This window comes from Podarcis liolepis (assembly GCF_965112155.1).
Source record: "Podarcis liolepis genome assembly, chromosome: 12".
Lineage (NCBI taxonomy): Eukaryota > Metazoa > Chordata > Lepidosauria > Squamata > Lacertidae > Podarcis > Podarcis liolepis.
The window spans coordinates 31,983,480-32,000,231 of NC_139563.1; the positions used below are offsets into that span (position 1 = coordinate 31,983,480).

The following is a 16,752-nucleotide window of genomic DNA, read 5'->3' on the forward strand; positions in this document are numbered from 1 at the left end:
TACTCATTTTCGATGTTTCAGTTTCTGATACAATACAAATAAGCATAGAGGCCAGTGTCTGGACCCCACCACTAACATTTTCTCCACACCCCGGCCCTGAACTGTAGGGCACCTGTGAAATGGAAAATGAAAAAATGTGATAGCGAAAGAACTAATGCCCTCAAATCTAGTCCCCGATAGTCACCAGTTTTGAAGGCACTTGTGATGACATCACAGAGCTTAGTGAGCAAATACTGGTATTTGTTCAAGCTATCGTCACAATCAGCAACAATGGGCCCTTTAGCTCTCTCTGTCAAAGGTTTCATTTACCCGTGGCACTAAAAAGAAAAGGTCAGGAGTTCTACCTTCTGTATTATTTGATGAGCTTCTGGGGAAAAACAACAATATAGAACTAGCCAAATCCAGAAGGGGAGGTTCTCACTTAAATGGTTCGCTACATCATCAGTCTTCAAACTTGCTTCTATTCATTCAGCCAAGTTTCAGGTGTTTTAATATATTACTTTTCTGTATGGTTTTCTTCATTTTAACCAGGCATATCACTTGTGGGAGGTTTGCACTGGTATGAATATAGGAAGTATACAATGGTATGGTTAAAATCAGTCCAAACTACAGTTACAGCCATTTACATAATGCCTCAGCATATGGTAATATTTTGCTCATATTTTGTTTTAGGAACAGCCACCTTCTCAATCTGGTTCTTTCAGCGAGTGAAAATTTGAAATCTCCTTTGTGAAAGTGGCCCAAGTAGAAGCAGAACTGCAACAGCTAGCCTCTTGAGTCAAACTACGATTCCTTTCAGATTTCAAATGCTTTTTGGATTCCACTTTGATCTATTGTGACATCTCACACCTTATTAGTAAAGTATTGTGATCTTGCTTTTTTTTTTTACATAATATGGCTCTAATTCTGACCTTAATTCATAATAAGTGTTGAAAGCTATATTCACCTAGTAATCTAGGGTAAGAATCATGACAACACTCCACGGATGTCTTTGTGACAGGCATATAACTCCCAATTTGTCTCCCAGTTCTTCTTATTATTATGGTTTATTATTAAGTAATGACCTATGGAAGGGATGCGGGTGGTGCTGTGGTTTAAACCACAGAGCCTAGGGCTTGCCGATCAGAAGGTAGGTGGTTTGAATCCCCATGATGGGGTGATCTTCCATTCTTCAGTTCCTGCTCCTGCCCACCTAGTAGTTCAAAAGCATGTCAAAGTGCAAGTAGATAAATAGGTACTGCTCTGGCGGGAAGGTAAATGGCATTTCAGTGCAGTGCTCTGGTTCGCCAGAAGCGGCTTAGTCATGCTGGCCACATGACCCGGAAGCTGTCTGCAGACAAGCACCAGCTCCCTCCACCTATAGAGATGAGTGCCACAACCCCAGAGTCATCCGCGACTGGACCTAACGGTCAGGGGTACCTTTACCTTTACCTGTTTAATGGCCTATGGAGGGTAGTGCAGGGTGCCTCTCTCATCACACACACTTCTTGAATCAATATGCAAACAACAACAAAAACAGCTCTCTTTCAAAATTGGCACATCTTCAAATTTTGTGATACAGTTCTCTGACTAAACAATGTGTACAAAAGTGTTATATATGTTAGGGGGAAACTGCCTATATTAGTAAAAAGTATATACAAAAGTTCTATTTTATTATTATGGGACATTTCTAGCAAAACCTGCAGATTAGTTAAAATTGCATATAAAAATGTATTTATTCAGAAAATTGAAACAAAAATGCTGTTGAATTGTGATGACGTGTGTTGAAAGCTACCTTCTGGGGCAAGGGTAATACAGACTTAAATTGTACCATATGGTTACCAAGTTGACATTTAACTACCGTAGGGTATTGAGTTGTTATAATACGTTAATTCCATCCCCACAATCAACCTAAACATCAAACAGTGATGTAGAAAGAAGAACTATCCTTCCAGGTCCATGTATTCATATTTCCAAAGTCCTTTAATTCACCATTTGAACCCCAACCATTATTTGTTGCTAAATTAGGCTGTTGCTCTATCATTCATTTCACTGCCAAAAAGGGTGAGATACTAAACGATTGCTTATGTGTACTAACATCATGATGATTTGAATCTAATTTTAAAATCATCTAAATAAAAGGCTTATCCAGTCTCTTGGGCTTTTGTTTTCTTTTATTTTTAGCTTTCTGTTGCTGAGATAGTAACTTGGTTTTGTACTTTGCTGTTGTCCTTTTAATTCATCATGGTTTTAGCTGTTCAGTTTTAGGGCAGGCGAATCTAACTTCAGGTAGATCCCAAGACCCTGGTTTGTGATTAATATTATTAACAATGTGTTATTTAATGGTGCTTTATTAGTTTTACGGCCTTTTATCATTAACTGCTTTCATATGTCACTCGAGGAGATATTATTGTAGAAAATGTGGCCAAGAAATTTTAGGAACAAAAGGAATAAGTCCTACTGGAAAATACAGTAAAGGGTTCTCTGTTATTCCTTGGCTAGCCCAGTCCTACTCTATTCCACATGAATGAACTCTTATATGGATCATACAAAATGGAGGCAATGGGACCTCACTGACCAGACATGTCTACCTCCAGGCCAACATGACCTGTCCAATAGGAAGGTTCATGGAATCCAGGTACATTGACTGGAATTTGTTCACTTTACCCCTATGAAAATGTTGTGCTTAATGTACAATGTCCAATGAGCTCAGAGCAGTGTGCCTAATAGGTTGTGCTGGTGCAAATGTTCCAGATGGTGCAAGCTCACTGTTGCCTTCAGTTCCCTTCCCAAGGTTCACTTTTAAAAAATAAATAAACCCTGGACCACTGAAATCTCACCTTATCCTATCTTGCTTTTTCCTAACCTGTCCCTTCTACTTGGTATATATTTAGTTCCATTCTTATCTGCCCATTCTAGTTTTCAGGCTTTCTGAAATGTAGCCATTTAAATATGTTCTATGTGTTGCCATACACAATGTTTGAAAGTGGGAGGAAGAAAGAGGACTCAGAGCCATTAGGTTTCCATTCCAAAATTTGCCTTTCTGGATCAAAAGTTTAAATCTGCATACAATATTAATGAAAAGCAGCCTAAAACCTCCAGTAACACATCTTAGAATCACTTGGCAGCTGGGATGAAAAACAATTTTTATTGACTTCCTTTTCAGTGAGGGGTGAGAAAGTGTCTTTAAGTTTTGTATTGGAAGCAAACTTTTGGGGTTTGCTTTTACACCTCACATACATGTTAAACATAAAGACGAATTCTTTTTTTACTAAAAATTCTGCTCATGTGTATACTCACTTACTGCTATACATTCTCGATAAACAGATATTAATTTCATAATTAAAAGTAATCTTGTGTAAATACCCTGCAGGCCTCAATGAATCAAACACATACTGTGTGTCAGGCCTCCCACTGTCTTCAAGTGGAATGTACTGGCTGGATAATTAGATAGTACATATTTTTTAACCTTATTTGCATGCATATTATATCTTTTGCACACTGACAAGCAGCAGTAACAACAAAAGTCAGATTACCACAGGGAATTCCCACAAAGAAGTCTTCATTCCTTATAATTTGCAGCCTAAATTAAAATAATTTGATCTTTGACAAGGATGAAATGTCAAGCAGAAGGGGGTCCTCTACAAGCCACAGCCTGTGGCTTCTGAAATCTGCCTAATTTATGTCAGTCACTTCTTAATACATATTTAAGTATTACACGAAAAAGATGATAAATATGCAATCTGACACCTTTGGTATTTCCCTGCTGTTAATTTATAAAGGTCTTGTGCCCCCCAAACTGACTAAAATTATTTAAATAAAGGGAGAATTGTGATATAAGATGGTGCAGGGAACATATTCACTCAATATTGAACACAGCAGGCAGTATACTAAGACAATTATTTCACTAGGCCTCAGAGTCCTGCTGTGATGAGTTACTTTCAGAATTACTAAAGGAGAAATTCTTTTGTTCAGACAGAGGAATTTTCAGTACATGTCCATTTCCATTGTGCTAACATATCAAAGTTGAATTAAGAAAGGCAAATATATTTTATTTGGTATTGTGTTTGTACGATAAAATGATGGTATTTAGTACACAGCGCCATGTATAAAAGTGGCATAAATAGATAATGATAAAGAATGAAGAAAAGGACTTTATAACATGGGCCTGCACACTATCCTAAGGAAAGCCCTGCTGGATCAGACTGAAACCAGCCCAGAATCCTGTTTCGCACAATCGTCAGGGATTCCAGGAAGTCTTTGTGTCATATTTATTGTCGATAACCCTCCTCAGCAATTGGTGCTCAGCAATAAACTACATCTGAACACTGACATTCCATCTAGCTATCATGGGCAACAGCCATTGATAATCCTAATCTTCATCGGTTTACCACATCTCTCTTAAAAGCAGTGGTAGGAGTCTGTGGCCCTCCAGATGTCGTCACTCTCCCATCATCTCCAGCCAGCATAGTCAACGGTCATGGATGACAGTAATTTTGGTGCAGCAACATATGGAGGGCTACAAGTCCCTAACCCCCAATTCAGAGTCAGGTATCACATCTTCCATTGGTCAATTCCATAAATTAATGGTTTGTCATGTGAAGAAATATGTTCTGTTTGTTCTGAATCTTTCTCCAAACCAAGAATAACTTTCTAAATCTCTCTATAGTGTTAGTTAAGTTGCTGGGCCTCTCCTTTCACCGCTAGACGTCCACCATAAATTGCTAAGCACCGATCTGGATTTCAAATGGGCAACCACTTCTAAATCACAACTTTTAAAAGGCTCTGCCCCTGAATGGAATAATAGGTACTAAAATTCCTCCTTAGATTGTGGGCCTCTGTTGCTTTAAGGTTCAGGAATATTCCTCCTTATGGCTTAACCATTTAATGGATGCAGCCTCCTTGCTCAGGGTCCCAGAATAGCTGTCTTCATACTCATAGTCCTTCATAGCCCTTTGCTGTACTGAGAGGATTCTGAGCATGTCAGCCCCTCTGGGCACTTTGTCTGAATGAGCAGACTCAAGTAGTGTCCCTATCCCCCGAGTCTCAAAGCTTTCTTGGTTAGGGTCTGCAGGTTCCTCTCTCTTCATGGTAAAAGCTGCCTCAGGCTGCTCACTATAGTTCCTGAGCTGAGTGAGTGCCTCTTTGTGAGTCTGAGCTGCATTGCACCTGCTTAGGACTGCACCCCTTAAATCACCTGCACCGTTTGCCCATATGGCATAGGTGAAAACCCTGCTGCTGTAGACCCACAGCCAATAAGAACCAAGACAGGATAAAGAGGCTACATGGTCCCAAGATATTGGCAACCGCTTATGAATGCTGGTTCTGTTCCTCTCTTTTCAAATTCTTCTTCACCTAATCGCAAACTGGTGTTCTGTGCACAGACAAAAATTACTTTATGAAAAGAATGGTTCCCCCACACCCCAAATGCATTCTTTAACCTTTAATTAAGGAAAGCGAGTACAGTTTTCGTGAACTCATCTTTAAAGGTTATAAAATTTAGATGGAATATATAGAAATAAGTTTTTCAAATTTAAATTCCCAAAGCTATTCCTGCCTTCACAACTTTCCCCCCTCTATTTTTCTCCCTAAAAAACCCAACCACCTGTGCTATAGAGATCATAAACTTTCCAGTTGGTTCCTGATGCTAAGTGGCTAAGTTTTGATTTCCTGCTTTTTCAGCTGCTTTAAGAATTTCAGGGTGGTTTTATACCCTACTTTTGCACTTGTTAGCTGCTACGTTGTATCGCCATAGCAGGAGGTTGTTTGCTTCTGAATAACAGTTGCTAGAAACTGCAGAAAGGAAAAGTGATGCTTGTTCTAAGATCCTGTTTGCAGATTTCCCATAGGCATTGGACCTCTGGTCTAATCCAGCAGAACTCTTCTTATGTGGAATGAGAGGTGACTGGCAAGGCAAGGTATAAAATGAAATGAAATAAGGTCAAACTTCTTTCCCTTTTCTACTGTAATTAATACTTGCCTAATAACAAAACTGAATCTTATTCCAAGTTTCATCAGCAGTCACTTTATTTCACTGTCATTGCAGATTTGGGAAATTATTTTATGTTGTTTTTCTGGATTGTCACACTGTAAATTTAGAAAAATTCTGTACACTGCTTTGGAATACAAGCAGTTTATAAATATTCATAAATAAATAAATGCTCAGGGCTATAACAAAAGAATGCCATCAGGATTACACTGGGGGAGATGGCTTCAAAGTAGAAGGCATTTTGTTGTCTAACTGCATCTCTTTTGAACTCAGCATCTCTCCCACATTTTTATTTGTATAGAGACCTTTCCTAATGTGTCTTTGAAGAAATGGTTCATATATATGTTTATTATTTATTTCAAATTGTACTTTTTGTTTCTAGATAGTCCATTACCTGCCCTGGGAACATAAATCTGAAGTTGTGGGATACACATTATGTAAATAAATTAAAATAAATGAATAGATTAAAATAAATATTTGGCTTCACGTATAACCCTCCAGTTGCTAGAATAACATATAGCAATTAGTTTCTTACTTCTATTTCTAGGGATTCATGCAGCTTCTTGCAGGTTGCTGAAAAAGTTTCAGAAGTGCCAAATTCGAAATACCAAAATTTATTCTTCATTCTGAAACATAAAGACAAAAGAAAAGAAACATCAATATCTGAACATTTCTTTTTTAAAAAGAAAAAAAGTTAGCATCCTGACTTTCATCATAAGAGATGCTAAGATCTGACATCCAGGTTGAAATAGATGATCTCATAATTTTCAAAAACTTAAATGCAGCTGTCAAGAGATATAATATCCCCTACAGCTATAACAGGAAAGTTCTCTAACAGAGATAGATTAGCTAACTCTTAGGGAGTTTTGGCAATTGCCACTTAACCAGAGACATGTCTTGAAAACTTACTGAGTCCCATTTTATGTGTCATACTTGCTAATGTGATTTCTGATGCTGTCCAAAATCCAGTTCTAGGGTCTGCCATCATAATGAAATGAGGTGGGAAAAGAAAAGTAAAAAAGAAGTCTTTCCCCAAGCTAATTCAGTGGCTTATTTTTCATTATGACAGGTATTGAAAAAAAATAAAAACACAAGCATTCAATGTATTCCAGATCTTTAAATTAATCGGCTGTAAGGCAGACGTATTGACAGGAAAATGGAATACACTAACAAGTTACTAATATTTAAGAAGTGAGCAGAAAAAGTTAGGTTTTATGGGGCAATTGGATCAGCTAACAGAAAATACACTAATATTTACATAATATTTCAGACTGAAACATACATTACAATTTTGCTGGGCCATACTTTAATAGGTATATTAAGTGTTGCAAGCAGATCTAAATAAAGCTATGCTGAAGATGTATAATTTAGGTTAATTTGCTGCATCCCCACTCCCCTTTCTAATTAACTTTAAAATGCACTTTGGGGGTGGGTGAAAATCTGTTGTATAAAAAATGGCTCCAATGGTTCCATCTGCACTACTCAGTTAAAGCAGTATCATACTTCACTGTGAAGAGGGCCTGATTGTTAAACTACTGCAAGAACTGTAGCTCTGCAAGGGAAATAGGGCTGTCTTAACAATTCTCAGCACCTTTACCACACTATAGCTATCAGGGTTCTTGGAGGGAATCCATGACTGTTTAAAGCGGTATCATAGTGCTGTAAATGACGTGAATGTGGTCTAAACATCCCCATTCATAAACAGCCCTTTGGGCATGTATAAACAGTGCTACAACACCACCACTGTGCATGGAAGACAGAGGAATGTTTTGCAGGCTGCTGATGACAAACAGAGTGCTTTTGATGTACTTTGGTAGCATTTAGCCTTCCGATGTTGAAATAGGACCCGTTTCCTATGTTATCATTTTAACGTGTGCAGTACATTGCAGCCATGGGAAAGTACGTATTGAAATCTGCCACAACATTTCTAGCAGAGTTACTCTCAATAGTACAAAATGAGCCCTCTTCCCCCACCTTGTGGTCCTTGAGTAAGTGGCCCAAATCTTGTTCCTCTCAAGTTACAGGATTTGCAATGGCCTGCCAGCCTGTTGCTCCTAATTTAAACTGTATGCTCCTGAATTCAGGATATTTCCGAATGATACAGAAAGCACTGCATCAATAGAAACTGCATGGAATTAAGGGATGCTCAATAGTCTTCAGGAATAGCCTAATTGGGTTCCCAGAAAATCAGAACTTAATCTGGAGTACCATATTGTCCTTATGGAACGGTCTCTTTCACATTATATCAAAGGCTTAGATAGCATTTCTTCAGCACCATAGGACTGCGATCATTTCTACCACTGGACTCAGCCATAAACTTCTGAAAACAAAGCTAAGCAGGAATGAGCGTCTATTGTTAAGTGACATCAAGTTTTAGCAATAGTTACTGTGACTCATTTTAAACATAGGATTTTTATTCCCCACATCCAAAATATGGCTTATCTGACTTCCATGGGCCTGCTCTGACTTAGTTGGCTAGAACTTTAAAATACGAACCATTAGCTGACTACACATTTATTTCTGCATGTGGCCATATCTCAGTTATACAGTACTAAAGTGATGCCAACCTTATGCAAACTCAGAAAGATATATATATACATACACACACACACACACACACACACACACGCAAGAAAGACAATTCAGATGAGAGTTCATACTGGATAACAAGAATTTTTGTTCTTCCCAGGGGCAAAAGCTGTAATGCGGAGGATTTCATGCTGAGATCTCACTCCCTCTTTGAGATAACTTTTATTTATAAAGCCAAGCAACAAAACTTTCGGTCTTCATTAAACTACATTATCTGTCACGGAGAAGCAACTCCTTTCAACCTTCTTGTTCTTGCCTCCACACATAAGCTATTGTATCATTCTTGCCTAACCAATGAGTTATGATTTATAAGAAGCTCTTACATCAGACCCATATGTCCCAAAGTAGTTGGATACCGACCTCACATGCCCCACCACTACAGGAATTTCTATTTCTGCAATGCAACTCCCTGCCACCACTATCCCAACCTGCTCTGTAGGGCTGGGGAAGCCCCTAGAACAGACTTTGGGGTGGGGAATCCTGCTGTGCAAGGAGAAATCCTGCATTGATGGGATGCATTACTCAACACTACTTTGGATACAGCCCAAAGAATGCCTGATACTACATTGAACCATTGTTGGGCAGCCCAGTGCTGTCTACCCTGACTGGCAGTGCAAAGAGTCTTTGGTTCGGCCCTTGGCATCTCCATATGGGGTTGGGAAGGACTCGTGACTGAAACCCTGGACAGCTGCTGCCAGTCAATGTAGACCATATTGAACTATAGGGACTGACATGGAATACATTCCCTATGAGGCAGTAACGGCCTGCAAGGTGCTTTGTGACACTTCATCTCGGTTATTATGAAGCCATCTTATACCAAATCCATTGATCTAATTACTTTACTATTGCCTACACTGACTGGCAACATCTTCTTTCCCAGCCCTACCCAGAGGTGCCAGAGATTGAATCTCTTCCTGCAAAGCATGTTCTCTATGACTTTGCTACAGCCCATGGCTACCTAATTTGAGATCTATATACTGTACTCCATTCCCCCACTACAGATAAGAGGAGTGTTTTGTCGTGACCCCAACAAGCATGTGCATTTCATGAGCACGTGGCTCTCTCAGTGCAGGATAAAAGAGTATGGAGAGCTACAGCCACCAAAGTTTCTTGTAGGTTTAGTGGAGCCAGTTTGGTTATCAATACTAAAATAGGCTGCAGTGCAGCTCTGCATTATGATGTTAATTAAAAAGCCCCCTACTGTTAAAACTATTTTATATAACCTTTCTGATTAAGCAATTAGATGGCATATTATCAGAAAAAATTGCCCTGAGTCTAAATATGGAAATAATAAATGTTTTATTATACACTAGTTGAGCACGTGAACACGGCATCACAGTGGGCACAGCTAAACTTTTTTTTTTTTGAAAAGTGCATAACGATGAATTTTGTTTATTAATAGAAAGGAATCAAATGGGTAGGTGTAATGTAATTCTGAAAAACTAAGCCCTTTCCACCTTAAAGATAGCACACACAGGCAATGCACAGATGCCCAATTTATAGTGCCCCAACTTTATCAGTATTTAAAGAACAGTCAAGTGTATTTATAATTCTTCACACTTTTGCACACTTGGGCCTTGATCTAGGGATTCTTCTAAGATGCAGCTGCTGTGTACATGAATCTGCCCTACTGAATAGATATCCAATGGTGTCACCTTTGTCAGTACCAATAATAAATTAGAGAAGAGCAGGGTAGGTGAAAAGATGCCTAAAACCAAGGCCAGCCCAATACATTTTAGTGCCTGCGACAAAGGAACAGATTGACTCCCCAGCCCTTCAAGGAAAGGTGTGTAGAATCCAAAGCTTGTCGACTTATTTTGTCACCCAAGGTAGAAAATGCCACATGCAACTCTTCCTTCTCCTTAGCAATAAAAACAAAAACATGCATAATGGAGTGTGCCTCCTTGGGAGAAGTCAAACCGCTGCGTTAGCAGCATAGAAGTGACCTCCCTGGGGCTCAATTTTGGCAATGTTTATGGAGGTCCTAGGCTACGGAGGCAACAAGACTCTTGGCCTTGCCAATGTGGTCCAAAGGAAAGCAGAGCAAAATGTTTGGCCCCAGCTTGGCTGCAGGAGTTGCTGGATGGAGGCGTACAAGGCACCATTCAAGCACCTTGGAGACTCCTCTCCAGATTTGTGTATGGTTTACGTCTTAGCCTTTTCTTCTCCTGAAGATAGCAAGTGGGTTATCAGCATCCACTATCGATAGCCTTGGAAAACGTGACAAATTAAATAATAAAAAAACAAAACCTGCTCTCCTTTTGACATATGCAAAATCAGCAAGATCAGTCTTTTGTCCCATTTAGACAAATGAGATGTGCTGCATACGGGTTTCTTCTCATGCATGCAGAAACCTCTTAAATATCAAGCAGGATGAGCCACATACAAAGGCTCCCTTTGCCCTCAAATAATGTTATTGTCAGGGATGTTTGTGTGGAGAATAGTGGGTTTTTTATTTAAAACATTCACTAGAAAGTTGCAACTGAGTTACTGAAAAACCTTGCACTATATTTGTTTTGGTATGCTTCCGATTAATAGTTCAGATTAATTTTGACTTTATTTTTATTCAAGCTACAAAGTTTTTGTTATAGGTTTTTGAACCTGCCCATCTAGCTCAGTACTGTCTACATTGGTAGCCAACATGGTGCTTGACTACAACTCCCATCAGCCCCAGCCAGCATGGGGAACCGATTACCCCTTACTCACTGGCAGGAGCTCCCTAAGATTTTATACAGGTAAAACATGTGCTCTGCCAATGAGCTACAGCAATAACCCTAACCCTGAACACAATCTGAGCTTTTTGAATTGTTCCTTTGCTTGAAAACCAAGGAGGAAGTTTTTGAGCATTTGAAAGGAAGGTTTGCAAAACCCAGAGAGTGTTCACACATCATCTGCCAGCTCTGCTTCAACAGCAACACAAAAAGTGGGGGGAGATTGCCAAAAGCAAGGAGAGCTCACAGACAGGCACCTGCCCCTCTCCTGCTCAAAGCTGAAAAAGGAGCTTCTGAGTATGCACAAGAGCATCATTTGCAAAGACAGAAGCCTGTCTTTGAGCTCCCCTCACTCTCACCTGGGGACGCGGGTGGCGCTGTGGGTAAAACCTCAGCACCTAGGACTTGCCGATCACATGGTTGGCGGTTCGAATCCCCGCGGCGGGGTGAGCTCCCATCTTTTGGTCCCAGCTCCTGCCCACCTAGCAGTTCGAAAGCACCCTTAAGTGCAAGTAGATAAATAGGTACTGCTTTATAGCGGGAAGGTAAACGGCATTTCTGTGTGCTGCGCTGGTGCTGGCTCGCCAGAGCAGCTTCGTCATGCTGGCCACGTGACCCGGAAGTGTCTCCGGACAGCGCTGGCCCCCGGCCTCTTAAGCGAGATGGGCGCGCAACCCCAGAGTCGGTCACGACTGGCCCGTACGGGCAGGGGTACCTTTACCTTTACCACTCTCACCTGCCCCCCGGCTTCATGGAGGTAAGGCAGAGGGGGCTAGTTGCAGCTGGGGAACTGGGGGAACTCCATTTCAAGTCCATCCCAGACTTAAGTTTGGGGTAACCTCACAATGGGGCACCACTTTCCAGGTGAGTTCACATCTCAAGCCTCTCTGCTCAAACTTAACCGGCACCAAGTTTTTAAAGCTTTGGTTCAGTAGCATTATACCCCTTTAATCCCCCCCCCCCGCTTCTAGTGTAGAGCAGAAAAACAAGTTCACATGGATCCACTATGCTTTTATATTCATCCTATCACCAAACCGAGAGTGGCATAGTCACCAATTCACACATATCTAGTTTTAGTGTTTTAAAGGACAGGACAAAGTATCGTTTATTCCCATGACATCTGTTCTCATGTAATATAATGCTTTCACCAGCGGCGGAGCTAGCTGCTTGGGCACCCGGGGCGGTGCAAATACCCTGCACCCAAGGGCAGGGCAAGCCAGGGCAGAGCACGCTGCGCTGAACCTCCATGGAGTTCACAAGCCCCACATTGCCATTTCGGGCAGCGCGGAGCCTGCAGGTGCCAAAGTCACTGCATCACTCCCCAGGAGAGACGTGTGACTCAGGCAAGCTGCAGGCCAGGTCCCGGGGGCACCCCCGCCCTCAGTGATGACACCCAGAGCAGCCCGCACCCACCACACAACCCTTCCTATGCCACCTTTCACACCTAAACCAACTTTTGTAAACTCATCCAGAGTTGACTTTTCTATCAGTATTATTTACCTATTCTGGGTAGAACAGTAGTTTTTGTATGTCAAGATGACTCATTTGTTTATTTATTTTGACCTTTGTTCCTCAAATCACTGAATTTATTCCAAGTATGATCAGAAAGTTTAAAACTGCAGATCCATGATGCAGTCTATACTGAAGGACAACTTTTTGCACAGATGATCAGTACAAAACATGAAAGGCAGGGCAACTATATGTTAAAACATAGTGCATCATCTTCTTCATCATGGGCCTACATTAAACCAAATGGTGTGATTTAAAAATTGCCAGAAATTGTCTGGAAAAGTTCATTGCCTGGGACCAAATTCACCCATCCCTGATAAAAGTGTAACGTTCAAAAAATCCAAATAAAATCAGGCAACACCCCTACAGTTAGGCACAACAAATGTTTAGACAATAAGGATAAATTAGTATTAATTTATTTTAATGCTTTTAAAAAATAATACTTTTCACTGAAAAACAGCCTTTTCTCATTGCTCATAAATCTATTACCTAGGTAATTTTGTACTTAGGTAAAATGATTTCATTGTGGCACATAATATATATTAATAAGATTGTATGACTTTTTTTAATGTTCTCTTTTTCTTTTCAGTCCTGTCTTGGCTATCATATAATCCCCATTTTGCTTTTTAATGAATCAAATGAAAAGATAAGGAAATGGTCAGTGGCAATGCATATCCAGAAGAATTTTATATGTCGGCAGAAAGATTTATAACAGGCTCATCTTTGACATTTTTTATTTCCAATAACTAACTCTAGGAATGGCACATCAGAGGTAATATCTTTCTGCATACTGGTTTAAACTTCTCTTTCTGAATGCTCCACCAAAAAACCCGGTACTTGCATACTTTAAAGCATGTAGCTAAAGCTCTCTGTGGTCAGTCAATTGCTGACTGTCTTGGTGGTATTTTCCGTGTAGCAAGCATAAATTCAAACTGTGTGCAGAAAGGAAGAAATAGAGACTAATACATATATTATGTTAAAAACAGCTTTACTAAGAACCATCATAAAAATTGGGCAAATAGACGGCTGGGATCCAAACATAGTAGTGTGGTGCTTATGCAAATGTGTTGCAGAGAACTAGAGATCAGCACATGACAGGCCAATGTATGTTTATTAATGGTGTCACATGACAGCCCCACTTGTGCCCCTATGGATGTGCAGAGCACCATATTGACCATGTTTCCTTAAACTTTGTCTCCCAACTGCATTTGATGGCACTTATACTTGGCGCTTTCCTTTTCTTTTTTATAGTAAAAAATGAGGCACCAGTACTCATATACTGAAAAAGTGCTGAGGTTGCCAGCACAAAATGGCTGCCATGGGCAGTGAAGAAGAAGACATGCCAGTACTCCAGACATGCCAGTACTATCACCAAAAAAGCCCTGCTTATGCTGATGATTCCTAAAGTTTCACATCAATGTTGTTTGGATCCTGCTCTCCATAATCTTAGTTGCATGTTCATATATATGCTACTTAAAAAGAAGAGACATCACCTTGCCAACAAAGGTCCATATAGTTAAAGCTATGGTTTTCCCAGTAGTGATGTATGGAAGTGAGAGCTGGATCATAAAGAAGGCTGATCGCTGAAGAATTGGTGCTTTTGAATTATGGTGCTGGAGGAGATTCTTGAGAGTCCCATGGACTGCAAGAAGATCAAACCTATCCATTCTGAAGGAAATCAGCCCTGAGTGACCACTGGAAGGACAGATCCTGAAGCTGAGGCTCCAATACTTTGGCCACCTCATGAGAAGAGAAGACTCCCTGGAAAAGACCCTGGTGTTGGGAAAGATGGAGGGCACAAGGAGAGGACGACAGAGGACGAGATGGTTGGACAGTGTTCTCGAAGCTACCAGCATGAGTTTGACCAAACTGCGGGAGGCAGTGGAAGACAGGAGTGCCTGGCGTGCTCTGGTCCATGGGGTCATGAAGAGTCGGACACGACTAAACGACTAAACAACAACATATATGCTACTGCGCAGGCATATGATCTGAAAGATATGATTCAAAAGAAAAAGGGAGAGGGGAATTCAAGTTTGCGGACCCTCTCAAATATTCCAATAAAACTTCATTTAGTTGCCAGTTCCTTAGTTTTACAAAACCGATCACCACCAGCCAACATGCTCTCACTCCCTGTTTTGTCGGCCCAGGAAGAAACCTGTAAATCCTTTTGGCATAAACTTTTACTCTTCCAATTTATCCATATTACTCTTTTAAAAAAATGATAACTAAGAACTAGAATGTGCCTTGAAGTTAAAGATTACTTTGAAAGAATACAGTTTAGGATGCACCTGCACTATGCTGCTTTGTTAAACTCCCCGAAGGTTATATCTTTTATCAGGATTATATAAATGTGATACTCTCAAGTGGCATAAATTAACAAGAGGTTACCTCAAGCACCTGGTATAAAACCAGCACCTGGTATAAAACCAGCAATTACACAGCAGTGTGATATCTGAATGATAATAATTTACAAGAGACTTCCCGCCTAAGTGAACAGACTTTCTGATCCGTGATGCTTTATCTTCAAAAGCAAATGCCACTATTCATAATCACAGTAAGATGCTTATTAGTGCCTTGTGAAAAAATGTTATCCGCACGGTAGACATCAGGTGGGTGTGGAGGGGTGATACCAAAAAATAAAAATTAAAAATGTTTTTGTCTTTTGCATTTGATTGTGTAGATTTCTACACTAAATATACATTTATATTTTTCCTGACAGTTTTTGCTTATTTTCTCGGCTTCACAGTTCTATAAGCAGCTGCTGACATAGCACTGGTATATTAATATGAGAGTTGTGATTATATATGGCTTAATAGAAGTTGTGCATCTGTGCAACGGGCAATTGTGCACCAAATGAATGCATGGAAAATCTGAACAAAACAGACCACTCAAATGCCTTCTTAATATTGATCATTGCCTCATTAATATTGAACATTGTTAACAATGTGAATTGATTACAGATCTTCTTAATCTACATCGATTCCGTACAAATTTTGTGCATTGTCTGGGCAAGGTTTTTTTTTAGTTTCGAAGTAGAGAATGGCTATGGTAGCCAGTCAGTGCAAATGCAACCAAGTTGACATGGTCACCTTGTACAGATTCCCCATTCTCTTGGAGATTATTCATACTGACCAGCCAATGTACAGAATCACAAATTCTTGCTATTACTATTGGCATAGTCTTCATGCCTTCATGCGAAAGCTTTTGGGCATTCTCCTTTTATCTCACATCCATTCCAACATATACATTAAATAATGAAGGCTGCAATCCTAAAGCATAATCCCAACTACAGTGGGACTTGTGAGTAAACATGCGCAGGGTTGTACTGAAAAATCTGTAAACAGCTTTGGAACTACCAGCTCTGATGCATTTGGGGGAAATCAATGAAGCACAGTATAAAATCTCTGTAATTGTGTGACTTATAACAGAGAACCTTATTAACTTTATAGCAAGGTCATAGAACTTCACACTTCATTTTTAAATTATGTCAGAGGAATAAAACAATTTTCCTTGTCTTTACCTCTAATATCCTGCTATGCTAACGCAGACCTGACACAGACTTTTACTTAAATTAATGAAGCTATTATTATAATTCTCCATAGGGCTATGATCAGGTTTCTATGAAGAAAATCCTGGCTGCCGGATCCGACTGCATAATTCTTACTGTATTTCAGAATCAAAAATGTACAAAGCATTTTTATGAATTGCCTCTCTGTAAGGCAGGACCACATGGAATTCATTAGTCTACTTCTGAACCAGGCAATGTTTAACTCTTCCTAGAAATCAAAGTTACTAAGTGATATTTAGTTCAGATATAGTCCAAAAACCACATTTCAAAACATTGCTACAAAACAATAGAACAAATATTGGATGTCAAATTTGACTGCTCTCAATCAATGTCACAGGCAATCCTCCTCCCATGTTTACCTGTCTGTGGTCAAAGCTAAATATCTGGGACACTGGCTTTGTACCATG

The 16,752-nt window shown here is 40.0% G+C and overlaps 1 protein-coding gene across 6 annotated transcripts in view; it reads right to left on the reverse strand.

Annotated features, from left to right (window-relative positions):
* The window catches only part of DGKB (diacylglycerol kinase beta), a 255,173-nt gene that overhangs the window by 52,057 nt on the left and 186,364 nt on the right, over nt 1-16,752 (reverse strand). For all 6 annotated transcript variants that reach the window (XM_083468107.1, XM_083468109.1, XM_083468110.1 and 3 more), the window contains one exon: nt 6,504-6,594. In XM_083468107.1, the coding sequence (XP_083324233.1) occupies nt 6,504-6,594 (91 nt within the window). The remainder of the gene's footprint in view (nt 1-6,503; nt 6,595-16,752) is intronic.